The following is a 13,580-nucleotide window of genomic DNA, read 5'->3' as shown; positions in this document are numbered from 1 at the left end:
ATCAGACTGTTATAGACAGCCACATGGTAATAAAACACCATACGACTATAAAACAGATCCTCCCGTCGCACAAACATATCTGTACCGGTTTTTCTATATTATGCATGTATATTTATATATTGTTGATGCATTTATGAACTGTAAACTTGTTATGAACTCAGAAACCGTTTAATTGTGAAAGTATATTGCACATACAATGAATTTGACATGGTGGATGGTGCATGACAACAATCAACACAAAATACAAAACATGATTTAAAAATAGAAACATATTGAAATGTACAATAAAATATAAAAAATATGGTAAACAAACAAATAGGAGTATATTAAAAAAAGTATATTATTAAAGTGTCATGTTCAAGGGTAATTAATAAAGCTTTGTTTGAAATAAATAATAAATAAAACCTTCAACTATGGTTCGACATTTCATCATGAAAGGTGTAAACAGTTATTCAGTTGCCTGTTTTTACTTGAGGTAATAACCCAGTATCTTCCAGCCAATCAGCAGCGTTCCTCCTCACTGCGCGGACCAATCAGAGCGCTGTGCGCACTGACAGCGCGAGACAGCAGCAGTTTACCTGCTCAGTTGTACTTTAACGGGACGGGAAGAGCCACAAAGTTGTCACCAACTGCTCGGTACCAGTACCGGCATGGCTCGGACCGGCTCCGGTGCGCTCCTTCTCTCGCGCCCAAACATCAAGCTGGACTCCTTCCTGAAGCGGAACACGGAGCGGACGGTGTACGAGCGGATCCGAGCCCACGAGCCGTGCGTGGTGCTATCGGAGACCATCAACAAGGCTTACATGCACGTGGTTCTGAGCGACGAGCGCGTGTACCTCACTGAATACCCGCCGCGCACGCTCACCGAAGCCTTGAGCTTCAGGTGTGTGCGTGACATCGAGCTCGTGAGTTCAAAGAATGGTGTTCAACTTTTTAAATGTTCTACTACAGCTGATCAATTAATCAATTAGGTGATTGGCAGAAAACCAATATCGGCTATAGGACTGTGACGTTATTGATTCACTGAATTCTCCATTAATCTTGATTGAAAAATTAATATTTGGACTATTAAATGTCAGAAATTACTTATTTTTTCCTGTCCAACTAATTGTCAGCAACTATTCTCATTGTTGACTAAACGTTTGAGATATCTATGAAGCAGAAACGTCAAACGTTTTCTATTTCAAGCTTCTAAATGAAGCACATACGCTGTCTTTTTGTTGTCGTTTGATAGTAAACTTGAAATGATTAATTGTTAAAACACCACATTTAATTAAATGTATAACAAAAGTGATTGAAGAACAAATAATCAGTTTTCTATATCTCTGCAACACTTTGCTGTCCCATAAAGACGCTAACTAGTCAGGAAGCCATTATCCTGAGCTTAAACTGAATGTCCCGGTCTAGACTACCAGTGACTCGAAATAGATTCAAGCTCAATGCTTAGTAATAAAACCCTACATAACATGCAGTATCCAAAAGAGAAGCTGAAGCAGAACACGCCTCCTTTTAACACCTTGTTATGTCACGTAGGTCAGAGGTCAACGGTTTAAATTCCTCCTCACAGAGTTAATCCCGATCTTCATCTCCGTATCATCTCCTCAGGTCAATGACCTCCCAGACTTCCTTCATGGGAAGAACCGGGAACTCTGCCAGCACATTCGAATCACCTACGTCACAGACAAGCCTGCTGTGAGGGGCCATGATTGGCTGAGGAGAGACAGGAAGGCGGGACCTCCTCCCGTAGCCCCGCCCTCTCGCAGAACCAGCCAATGCCCAACAATAACACACACCGTAGAAGGTAAAGAGCTGTTTTTAAATGTCTGATTTCCAAAATACTTTACAAACAATTGTCAAAGGTTGCATCTTAGATCACCGTAGGGGGCCACAGTTTGTAAGGGCGGCTGTGGCTGAGGAGGAAGAGCAGCTGATGCGCTGATCGTGAAGTCAATGCCGAAGTGTCTTAAAACTTGCATTCTCTTCTACTGACAGGGAGGGGGCGACTCTTCTGGTTTCACAAAGAAGTACAATTGTATAGAAGTCTATGAGAAAATGACTCTCTCTTGATTTAGTCTGTGTTGTGAGATTGTCCAGTAAAGCGCAGTACATTTAGAGATGTACCGGTCGATCAGCCTCGATGGTTGAACATTGCTGGGACAGTAACGTCCCAATAACACGGAGAACTTCTATTTGAGGGAGAAATTCTCCTGTAATTTGCTGCAGTTTTGGAGAAAATGCAAGTTATTTAAGAGTCGTTTTACTATGAAATCTGTGAAGCTGTTCTTTGTTTCTTGGTTAATTACCCCTGATGCCTTTTGAGTGTAACTTTACACCCCCCCCCCCGTGTCTTTTATTTCACCGACAGGATATCCTGCACAGAGGTGAGCGTCACACACACACACACACCCCCCCCTCTCAGGTTAGTCAGATGATAGCCATTAATGCAACCTGAGACCTGTGGTTGCTTTACTTTCTAACTCTTGAGTGTCAACCACTCTTTTTGAAGATGGTCCAAAAAGAAGCACACTTCCTGCTTAAGTCTAATAACTGAAAATCTACTTTGAAACGAATGCTAAAGTCTTTTTATCCACAACTACGGGAGTTATTTGACACTTCAGAGGTCCCGCTGTCCCGCATGGTGTAACTTTATGTGTCTAATTTAGCTTTTTACCCTCCTGCGTGTCCAAAGTGAGCAGCTCAGATTCTGTCGCGTCAGGGAGGCAGACGAACTCTTTGAGCTATAAAACCTTTACAGCTGTGTTTATCTGCAGGGCTACAAGAGAGGAGGAGGGTTAAACTTCAGCAGCTTAAATACCTGCATTCATCATGTTTGTATACTGTATGTGTGGTGATGGGAAGAGGGTGTCCTCACCGACACGACGAAACATTCCACAAAGAGTTCAATCTCATCCCTCCGGTTTCGGTTTGGAAACAGGTAAACGATGCGTGAAGTGAAAGCTGCCTCACTCTAACGGGCTCAGTAATGATCCTCTTCAGGTAGCTCATGACTTATTTAATGAAGAGGGACATGTTTCACCTCAGTTTCCCTGCTGCTCATGGTCATCGTCCACTGGGGAATTTCAACCGGCACCACGACCGTCTCCGACTTATTACCGAGATCCGAATGTATTTATTTTACACGAGTACATGAGCAACACAAAATATATCTTAGGGCAGCAACCTTCTTTTAATTTGCGAAGTGTTTTATTATTATTATGAAACAGCCCAAACAATGTGCATCACAAATTCTTCTACTCCTCGTCTTCAATTTGATTGTTTCATCCAAACACGGATTACTTTAAACGGAACATCTTCACATTTAAGAAGCTTTTGCAAACAAAGTATTAAAAGAGTAAAATTACACTTTAAATATAAAAATATGTACAGTATATCTGAATTAAAATGAATAAGCTGTGCAGTTTTTAGAAGTAGTTTTGTTGATCGTTTCAGCTTTTCATCTAATTATGATGTGAAAATTAAGGAATTTGTGTCAAGTACCTTCATCCGACTTTTTACCTGAATAAACATTATTTTCTAATTAATTGTTCTGGGTTCTTGACGTCCTGTTTATTATTTGGTCGCGTCTTGAATCCCTCTGCGTCTCAGGAAGTGCGTTCAGATTTGCTGTCGTTGAACACTGACTTGTTGCCTCGTTGCAACAAATGCTTGTTGTGCGTGTGATGTAAACGCTGTCTCATGCTTACCTGTCTTTATGCTTGAGTGTAGTTCACCCATGGGGGTCATTAAACACACGCTGAGAGATATTGATGGATCTTTGGGGACTCGGAAGCAGTTTTTATCTGTTGGATCGTTACGTTGAAATTACTGAGCAGCCTGTCAGCGACAACAGAAGACACGCTTAGCTTTAATGCTCAATACACATCAGAAATAAAATGTTAAAACATTAAATGTGAATTTTTACTGCTGTCTTCACTCCTCTATGACAGGCAAGTGGACAAAACAAGACATTAGAGGATGTCTGATAGACAGTTTTCATCATTTTCTGACATTTTATAGGACAAACAACTAAAATAATCAACATATTAACGTTCATCCACAATTAAAATGATGCTACTGTGACAGAAGTGAACCTCGTCCATCTCTTTCCTGTTCCTCAGGAGCCCCGGTGAGCTTCCCACGTTACCACCCACACGTTCTGCCTCGTGTCCCGACCCGGAGACTCTGGGCCTCATCAGGGTCCCACACCCCCCCACTCGGCCTCCCTCCACAGCGCCCTCCCCCACCAGCTCCCCCACCTCTCCTCTGTCGCCGTCCAGTCACAGACTTAACTTCCCCGACACTGGTCAGGTGCAGACTGTCTTTTCTACATTTGGTTTCAAGCATTTGTGGACGCAAAGTGGCTCAGAAGATGAAACCTTCATTGGTGTGTTGATGATGTGTCGATCCAGGTCCAGAGGGGGATCGGCTCCGTTCTGTCTCGCCTGTTGAGGAGGGACTCTTCGAGCGGAGAGGAGAGGGAGGCCGAGCTGCATCTTTACGCCGTGTCGGATACGTCCAGACTTTACCTCCGTCTGCAGAGCTCCTGGAACAGCTTCATTATTGTGAGGGACTCATTGCAGAGCGAGTGCTTTACGACATGATGTGATGGAGGGATGGCTGTCGTTAGGATTCTATCAATACTCAATTGATTTAGAAAATAATTGACATTCCTTTCATTATTCTTGTATGTAACACTATATCACCTGTAGTTATCCACTGATTCAGCATTCCTCTACCGTAACGTTGTCCGACTCCTGATGGACACGTTTAAAATCCATTCCACTCCATTACCCACAATGCAACTTCAGCAGCGACAGTTCGGCCAGAGATCATCATATGTGCTCAGACTGTCACTATATCCTGACGGTAGTAAATGAGATGGATATGAATAATAATAATGTACTGTTTAGAAAATGAGTGAAAGTCTGCTCCTGTCTGTGGGAGGTGCTTGCTTTTAGTTTGTCTGCTTTCAACATGGCAGCTAAACGGTGTGTGTGTGTGTGTGTGTGTGTTCAGAAGTCCACTCTGGCGTTGGACCCGCTCTACAGGAGGTGCAGCGCCTCGTCTAACTCCTGTCCTGGAAAACGACCTCCTGCCATCAGGTAAGAAAACTCTGTTGTAACACAGTACAGCACTGTAACGGAAGCAGAATCATTATTGATGACCTGCTGTGTGTGTGTGTGTGTGTGTGTGTGTGCAGCTGGGAGCGGACAGCTCACCTGTTTGGTCAGCTGAGCTGTGAGCTCCTGCAGGAGGGGCTCAGTGTGGAGAGTCTCTACCTGCTGCTGCAGGAGCTGAGAACCGCCGCTCACCGCGACATCACACTACGCCGACTCTTCTGGAGGGTGAGACGTCCACGCACCTGTTCGTGCTCCTCGACATTATTCGCACAATACTCACTTTCACTGAACAGACCCTGAAAGCATCCTCATGTTAGCGATGCTGCTGACGTTACTATCTCTCCTCCTGTCAGTTGAAACCTCCTCATACACAGTCTGTGATTTAAACACGGAGTGGTTGTTTGTAGTGTGACACTGTTAGGGATCGGGGACTAGAAGAGCGTCAATGGCGACATCCTGATCGTATGTTTTACTGAATATTGGGGGACATTGAGCTTCAAACCGTGGCGCTCTACTGTGAGTGGCATCGTCACAGGACGTTGATATGGTTGTGAGGACTTTCTCTGTTGTGCTTCAGTCCAGTGAGCTGTTCGTCTTCCTGGTTCAGACTCTGGAGGAATCTCTGCACGGCTGCCAGAGCCTCAGTGGCGTCTGCACAGCAGATCAACTACTGTAAGCTTCAGAGAGTGTGTGTGTGTGTGTGTGTCTGATCTTAGACCCTTAATCCAATCAGGGAAATAACCCTTTGAGTTTATAAGCTGCTTTCGTTTTTACACAACACAGTTATGGCTGTTACAGAAGTGTTGAGATGTGCGTGTTCATCTCTCTTTATCCTTGATTTTTGTCAATTAAAAACTGTGTGTGTGTGTGTGTGTGTGTGTGTGTGTGTGTGTGTGTGTGTGTGTGTGTGTGTGTGTGTGTGTGTGTGTGTGTGTGTGTGTGTGTGTGTGTGTGTGTGTGTGTGTGTGTGACTGTGGAAGCACTCTTAACTCTCTTGACAATGTGTTCTTATTTTGTTAGTACCTATTGGTTTCTGGGATTCACCAATGTCTTTACACAGTTTTGTGGTCGTTCAGTGCTTCAGAACTGCTTCTGAACGTGACTTCACTTTAAACCGATCAAGTTTCTTTTCAGAAGGAAATGAAGCAGAGACCTCCGCTGTAAAACTGAGTTAATACCGATGGACCTTCTTACACTCTGTGTCTGTGATTTGTATTGGAAGGAATTTTTATGCGTGTAATCGTAGGATGGGGCTAAAGAGGGTCACATGGTGGTGTAGATTACATGCTGGTATTTAGTATATTTAGTATAAAGGCTCTGACTTTAACACCAGCTCAATGCTTCTGTTCAGACTGAGCACTCTGATCGTCCAGACGCTCGCCGGCATGTTCAGAGAGACGGAGGTCGAACCGGCCAGACTCAACCTGCTCTCTGCCAAAAAGTAAAGATCCCAACTGTCCCCTTTCTGTTTCAATACTTCATCCTTTAAAACGTTGATGCGTGGATCTTGTTCCTGCTGTAAATACCTTTCTCTTTCTCTCTCTCTCTCCCTGTAGAGGAGCTCTGGCCTCCAGAATGCTGCTCGTCTTGATATGTGACGCAGAGCTACAAACACAGAACCAAAGCTCTCTGGTTGACTGCGAGGTGAGCTGCTCCCCACTCACATTAATGTTATTTATTTCATCTCTTTCTAAAGTCACCGCTGTCCTTCTCTGTCAGCGTCAGGCCTTACTAGCCGAGTACCTGGACGCCGCCTGCTCTCTGCTCTTTGAGCTGCTGCTTTTAGGCCACGACGTGAGTTTATATCCCAATGAAACCTCTTTGATTGTTTGAGCACCAACGCTGCTAAAATGACTCTCATCTATCCAGTCCTAAACTGATTTTAGCCTGGTAAATGTCAAACTTCCCCACTCAGCCTGTGAATTTTCACTTTCTTGAAACTTTAGGCCAGCAGAATTTCCTCTGCTGACAACTTCCTGTCTGTTGGCTGGATCCTCGGAGTCCTGCAGCCTCATCCTCAAATGGTAAATGTCCTCCATCATCTTACATCCCTGTTAAGTTCACTCTGAGACAGATTGTCCTGTAGGCCAAACATTTTAAAGCTGCGTTTTGCTTATTTTTGACTCGTGATGAAAGTGTGTTCTCGAGTTAAAACGAGAGAACTCGCTCTCCTCGTCTCTCTGCAGTTGTCCTTCATTGGGTACCAGGTCCAGCAGGTGGTGCTGGTTCTGTCGGACCTGCAGGAGTCCTTTCTGAGTCCACTTCAGTCTGTTGTGTTGTACCAGCGCTGTCGCCTCCTGCTGGCCTGCCTGCAGTACAACAACCAGCTGGCCCAGCACCTCCGATCCCACTTCAGAGAGGAGTTCAGGTTTGTGCTGCTGCCTCACTTTTCTGCTCCACATTCAGGACGGTGAGGACTGACGAGTAAAAAGTCAGATCAAAAAGCAAAGTTTGCCAATGATGAAACCCTTCACCACCCCAGCATCAATGTCAGTATTTCATCAACAATCACCAAGTGAACAATGTCAGCAGCCTTTCAGTGGTTTAAGTCACACAACATTTTTTTCCCCCTCCAGGTACTTTGTGAAGCTGTCGTGCGCGGAGGAGAAGCTGCCGCCTCACTACCCGATCAGCCAACCAACTCTTCAGCTGGTCCAGCAAATCCTGACTCTTCATCTGCACAGATGATCGCAGACTGTGCCTTTAATAAAGTCTGAGTGAGTTTATCCTTCGAGTCGCACCGCTGCCGTTAATGAACCGAGCGGTAAATCTGCTGCTGTTACAGGTGAAAGAGGTGTGTGCGCTCTAAATGAACGTTATTTCAGTGGAAGTTGTCTGAAGTGCAAGAGCATTTTCATGGTGGATTACTCACGATTGTGTCAACGACGGAGAAAAGATTATGTCTAACAAGACGAATTAAAGGTAGACTGAAGCTTTTAGAAAGATTCACTTAATCAGTGTAAAAACCTTATTATTTAACTCAATAAAATTTTAATACCAGAAATAGTAGAAATTACTTTTCTGACATTTTCTCTAGAAATCCACGACTTGCATTGATTTTACTGTCAAAGGGTGAAGTTTGCAGATAATTAAAGGAATACTCCATCAGAAGAAAAGGCACACGGTCACCTGTGAACATGCGAGTGTGTTAATTTAATAACACATGATCTCGTCACACAACGCCTTGTTTTCCTGCACTGATTCGTGGGCGATGCGTGCTGTCGTACGCGTTCACATCTTGGCTTTAAGAGTCTGGCTCGAGTACAGATGCTGCTGCAGAAAAGCCAAGATCTTATTCCAGGAGTCCTCCTGAGCGTCTGAATGGGGTTTGGTTTGTCCTCCCCAAAATACCACCGCTGAAACACACGATGAAGATCAGAAAACCTCAATTCAACACAGCTGGAGGTTTTTTTTAATGGATACGTAAGGCAGAACAAAATAAATAAATGTTATTAGCAGTCAAGCTATAGTTTATTTGTCCTCTGGAACCAGTTACATTGTGAAATATAGGACCGTTTAAAAATATAGTTTTGAGGAGATAAAAAGGAAGAGAACCCACGAGACACGGTTCCTCTGTGATCGCTGATGTAGTGTCCGAAGGCCTCCCAGAAGTCTGCGTCCTCGGAGAGGTGGAGGGAGTGAAGTGTTACTGGAGAACCCGGAGGCAGATTCTGCACCGCCACCTTGAACGTCTCATCCACCAGAGCCCGAGAGGGGACAACGGAGACAACCGGAGGGACAGTGTGGGACATGGCGGACAATCGTCTGTGGAGAAATGCACGAGTTCATTTCATACGTGCCATCGGTTTTTCAAGGGTTCTCTAAGGGTTCTCTAATGGTTCTTTAAAGGGTTCTTTAAAGGGTTCCATTAACAACTATTTTCAGCCTAAAAACTGTTTTGGAAGAAAGAGTTCTTCAAGGATCGATGAAAGCATGAGTAACAACACAACCCCCAACAACTGATTGTAAACAAAGACCCCGGACCTTCTGAACAGTAACTTGAGCTCCAGAAGGAACTCTCATAATATAAAAGGGTTCTAATGGACTACGTCCAGATTAGATTAATACCATGACTTGAGACGACGTATAACTTTGGATTTTAGATATCCTAAATGTTGGCTACATTACATTAAAGTGATGTAATTCAGAACATACCACAGGGTTCTTGTGGTATGGCAAAAAAGGGCTTTTGTGTACTCTGCAGCCTCATCCTGGAATATGTTGCAGAATGACTTAAAACTAAAATAACTGATACCATTCACTGCTTTTAAATCTAAAATGAAAGAAATAGAGGCAGGTTCCCAAAAATGTCAATTTTTTTAAATGAACTCGGTTAAGTCATTGTCTCTTAACTTTTAATTTCTTTTAATAACTTGTCTTGTTTTGTGTTTCCTGTCTGTAACTATGTGTTTCTTGTGTTGCTGCCTGTCTTTGCCAGGTCTCCCTTGAAAAAGAGCTTTTTAATCTCAATGGGACTCACCTGGTTAAATAAAGGTTAAATAAAAAAAAAATTAAAATAAAATGTTCCGTGAGTTAGGATGCGGAACTTTCACAACTTCCGGTAGGTGGTCGGACCCGTGTTATAGACGGACCGGAAGCGGGAGGTTACTGAAAACCGTTCTGCACCTGGTGAGTTTCCAACGAGCTCTTTCATGTCCTTCTTTTGTCAAACATTGACACCGTTTTCTACCAAACACGCGTCCGTTTTATCTCATATTATATTTGAAAGATTTAACAGATTTATTCTTTATTAATTTATCACATCCTAATGGCGCGAGCCATTGCTGTTGTGAATTTGAGTCGACGCTCACGTGCTTGATTGTTCTTTTTGTGTGGCTGTGTACAATGACAATAAACGAACCTTGTAGGCTAATGTTACATTTTTCTGTTGGAGAGTTGTTGATTCAACTGTTTGATTATTTTGCCTGTACCAGTTGAAGTAAATCTTTCTATATATATTTTTTTGTAAGCTCTATGTCAGTTTTACTTGTATACTTTTTCTTCTATCTCTAAGACGTTTGTTGTTTTTTAGATCAGTCTCTTAAAAAGTCTCCACAGCGGACAAGATGTTGAGAAGTGCCTCTGCACAGGTGAGAGGAAAAAAGGGCTTGTTACTGCAAGTAGTTATTAATGTCATTGTCAATTAGTTTGTCAGTTATTTTCTGGAGTCAGCAATTAGTTGTTTGTTCTATAAAATGTGTAAAATCTGTGTTTTACAAAATCACATCCTTTAAGGGTCATATAGGATTAAAGATAAGAGAAAATATTTACATTTCAGAATTTGTTTTCTTTAAAGAATCACTCAAACCAATTAATTGGTTATCAAAATGGGTGGTGATAATAATTACTACTAGACACATTAGTTGTATTGGATATTAATCTGACTATAGAAAGATCAGCACCATCAGCATGGACTGAGACTTTATTGATCAGACATGCAGACACCAAAGGAAAGCATCTCAACTGATGAGAAAGAGGAAAACATTCAAGTGTGTGCAGGGAGATGCACACGAGCTCTGCATACTTTGGGCTTTACAAAGTAAATATTTAATCTCGTCCCTCCACAGATCTTCAGACAGGTGGTGAGGTGCAGCGGCACAGACGCCAGCCTCATCCTGGAGAGATGTGAGTCCGCTTTCTGCCTGGAAGAGACGGGTTGAAACATCCTCGCCTCTCAAATGTTTTCTCACTACGATTTAACGTCTTTGTTCCAGCGATAAACCGCGTGCAGCTGCTGGGCCGAGTGGGTCAGGACCCGGTGATGAGACAAGTGGAGGGTCGAAACCCGGTCACCATCTTCTCGATGGCGACCAATGAAATGTGGCGCTCTGGAGACGGAGAGACGACCCCAACGGGTACGATGTCACGTGATACCCGATGATGGAAAAACAGTTTGTTACAAGTGAACTCGTTGTGCTTTACGCTAAAATTCCTCTGCAGAGATGGAAAGAGATCCACATAAAGTAAAGACACAGAGCAGCATATTTAATATATTATATTATTTTGCGATCTCCTTAAAGGCCCAGCTCTGCTGACATCGTTTTGCTCTTATTTTGGTGCGTAACAAAGCACTGCGCATAAAGAATATTAGAAATAAATCTACAATATAAGGAATAAACATCACTGCGAGTTAAGAATCTAAAATATAAATTTACAGTAAAAGTACTAAACTAAGCACTGCATGTTAACAATGCTACGTGTACATTTTAAAGAGCTGTTTAAAACAAAGTGTGTAAATGTTCAAAGTGTAAAGAATGAGGATTGTTTTTTTGTAGCTCCAGGGGACATCAGTCAGAAGACGACGTGGCATCGCGTGTCGGTGTTCAAACCTGGTTTGAGAGACGTGGCCTACCAGTACGTCAAGAAAGGGTACGACCGTAAACACATCTGGGTGTTTAAAATGTGTTTTGATGGCGTACAGTAGAGAGGCAGAGTCACAAACTACACATAAAATAATAAAAAGTATTTAAATTCACTGGATTAGCCAAAAGAAACGTCACTATATCACAATATACATTGATATCTTAATATGAAATTACACGGTCAGAGGATTTCATCAGTCATTCTTAAAGACAGGGTCGGGTCGCCAAATACATTTTCAGAATGTCTTCCATAGTCTTTGATTCAACATTCATATCTGCAGTACGGGTTTGAGCCACACGAGGGCGCCTGAATGTTTGTATTCTGATAATTGAAGCTTTTTATAACGTTTTTATCTGATGTGAAAGTAGCGTAGCGTTTGTTTTACTGATAAGAGGAAAAGAATGAGATAGCTAACACCACTGAAATGCATTTTATTTGCTCTCATTTATAAAGTATTTAACATGTTTACAGGTGGTTTTCAACAACAAACGCATTAAACAAAGTCTAATTGGCTGGTTTACTCCATCACGGTAATATTAAGTGATGTGGAAATGGCCACAAAAAGTTGGTCCCCAGAAAACCAGAAGTTTGGGAAGCACTGCACTACCAGTTAAGTTAGTCCAAAGTGAGAAAGAGAAGCTGAATTAAAGAATATCTATTTTAAACCTGCAGAGATACTAACGCTAAGAAGACATATTTTCAGTAGAGTATCACTTTAACTCTCCATCTGAGGGTCGAAAGCTGGATAACGTATGACAGAGGAACCTTCATGTGACTGATTCAAGGCCTCTGTTTCAGGTCTAGGATCCTTGTGGAGGGGAAACTGGACTACGGAGAATATGTGGACAAGAACCAAGTGAGACGCCAGGCCACCACCATCATCGCAGGTCATAAACGCTTTATGTGAATATGAAGTTGCGTAACTGTGACGAACGATTACGACACAGTCTCGTGGCACAAATTCAATCTATTGGTTTTGTGTAAAAGGACACGAATCGTCCTTATTTAAAATATCGACGTACAGTTCGCTTTAGGCATCAGAACTACAACGTGACGTTAAACACTCGGGTGCTGCGGGTGAACGTCCTGTTTGTTGGACCCACAATAAGGTGTATTTTTTGGATGTTAAATATTACATCACTTGCTCTTACTGTTGCTCAGTTACTTGGATGCATTTAATTTGTGTGTTAAAGGATCCTAATTGACAAACAATTTGTTTCTTTCTTTCCAGACAACATCGTCTTCCTGAGCGACAACGTCCGAGAGAGAACCTGAAGCTCTTTCTCCTCTTCGTCTCCACAAGACAACTTATTTTTGTATTCTCCAGTTTTACACAGAAACCTGACTGAGGACCTGACCCCCCCCCCCCCCCCCCCCCCCACCCCCTAAAAGGAACTGACCCACCCAAAGAGAACGGGGACCGAATATGCTGCGACACTCTGATCATGTTTGGCGCCTCCTGCAGACCTTGAGGCATCGAGAGAAGCAGAAAGTATAAATAAATGTTCTGATTATGTAGTTTTCATTGTGCTACTTGTACATAACCGTTAAAGGTGTAGTTTAGAAAAGACAAATGTTTCACTGCGTTAGAAGTTTGAAGAAGTTGTAGCGACTCGTAGTCGTGTTGAGGATCGTAGGCTAACGTTGTTATTGTTTCTTCATGGGGTCGGTTAAGACAACTCCTCTGAAAACTAAAAAGACATCATGTGTTTATTGGGAACTATTTTCTGATTAATCTTGGTCATTTCATGGGATTTGTTCGTCACAAACAAAATACAGTTCTTCACCAGTTTTAAGTCTAATTCAAACAGATTTGCTCTTTCTTATACTGGCTTCTCTCTGTGTTAAATGTCAGCTGTCTTTCCTGCAAAATCTGTGGAAACGCGTTTAATATGTTGAACTTTTTTGCCCTGTTTCTGCATTTTGTTTTCTTGTTCACAACCCTGAATCGTGCACACTTCTAACACATTGATGTGTGTATTTGATGTTTTTTGTTTTGTCACTTATCAGTTATCTGTTGATCGTTTCCTTCCTTCAGCTCACTACTGCAGTTTCATTTCTCTGTAATATTTGGTATAATACTTTTTTTTACAAACT

The 13,580-nt window shown here is 42.5% G+C and overlaps 2 protein-coding genes across 3 annotated transcripts; both read left to right on the top strand.

Moving 5' to 3' along the window:
* Positions 1–650: 650 nt before the first annotated feature.
* On the top strand, positions 651–7,808 carry cUnh12orf56 (chromosome Un C12orf56 homolog; the record flags this gene model as incomplete). Its single annotated transcript, XM_079294514.1, is given in 14 exon segments — positions 651–905; positions 1,606–1,801; positions 2,366–2,381; positions 4,119–4,308; positions 4,410–4,562; positions 5,017–5,101; positions 5,104–5,345; positions 5,698–5,792; positions 6,472–6,561; positions 6,677–6,764; positions 6,840–6,914; positions 7,067–7,144; positions 7,307–7,488; positions 7,697–7,808. Coding segments are annotated over 14 exon segments (1,857 nt in total).
* Positions 7,809–9,702: 1,894 nt separating this feature from the next.
* ssbp1 (single-stranded DNA binding protein 1) lies at positions 9,703–13,572 on the top strand. Of its 2 annotated transcripts, none has more exons than XM_079294571.1 (7): positions 9,703–9,749; positions 10,153–10,210; positions 10,688–10,745; positions 10,835–10,975; positions 11,402–11,489; positions 12,282–12,370; positions 12,715–13,572. In XM_079294571.1, the coding sequence occupies exons 2-7, from the start codon at positions 10,187–10,189 to the stop codon at positions 12,756–12,758; spliced, it is 444 nt and encodes a 147-aa protein (XP_079150697.1). In that variant the 5' UTR covers positions 9,703–9,749; positions 10,153–10,186; the 3' UTR covers positions 12,759–13,572. The 2 variants fall into 2 exon arrangements, with proteins under 2 accessions (XP_079150697.1, XP_079150696.1); XM_079294570.1 differs by having other exon boundaries at positions 11,396–11,489.
* Positions 13,573–13,580: the final 8 nt, after the last annotated feature.

The sequence above is a fragment of the Melanostigma gelatinosum genome (assembly GCF_949748355.1).
Source record: "Melanostigma gelatinosum genome assembly, chromosome: 22".
NCBI lineage: Eukaryota > Metazoa > Chordata > Actinopteri > Perciformes > Zoarcidae > Melanostigma > Melanostigma gelatinosum.
This window is presented reverse-complemented; position numbering and strand designations above follow the sequence as displayed.

Excerpts from the sequence above, each read along its gene's own strand:
- ssbp1 (XM_079294570.1), top strand. The coding sequence starts at position 10,187 with ATGTTGAGAAGTGCCTCTGCACAG. Across the intron at positions 10,211-10,687 it reads TGAGAAGTGCCTCTGCACAG|ATCTTCAGACAGGTGGTGAG; the intron begins GTGAGAGGAAAA and ends GTCCCTCCACAG. Across the intron at positions 10,976-11,395 it reads CGGAGAGACGACCCCAACGG|CTCCAGGGGACATCAGTCAG; the intron begins GTACGATGTCAC and ends GTTTTTTTGTAG.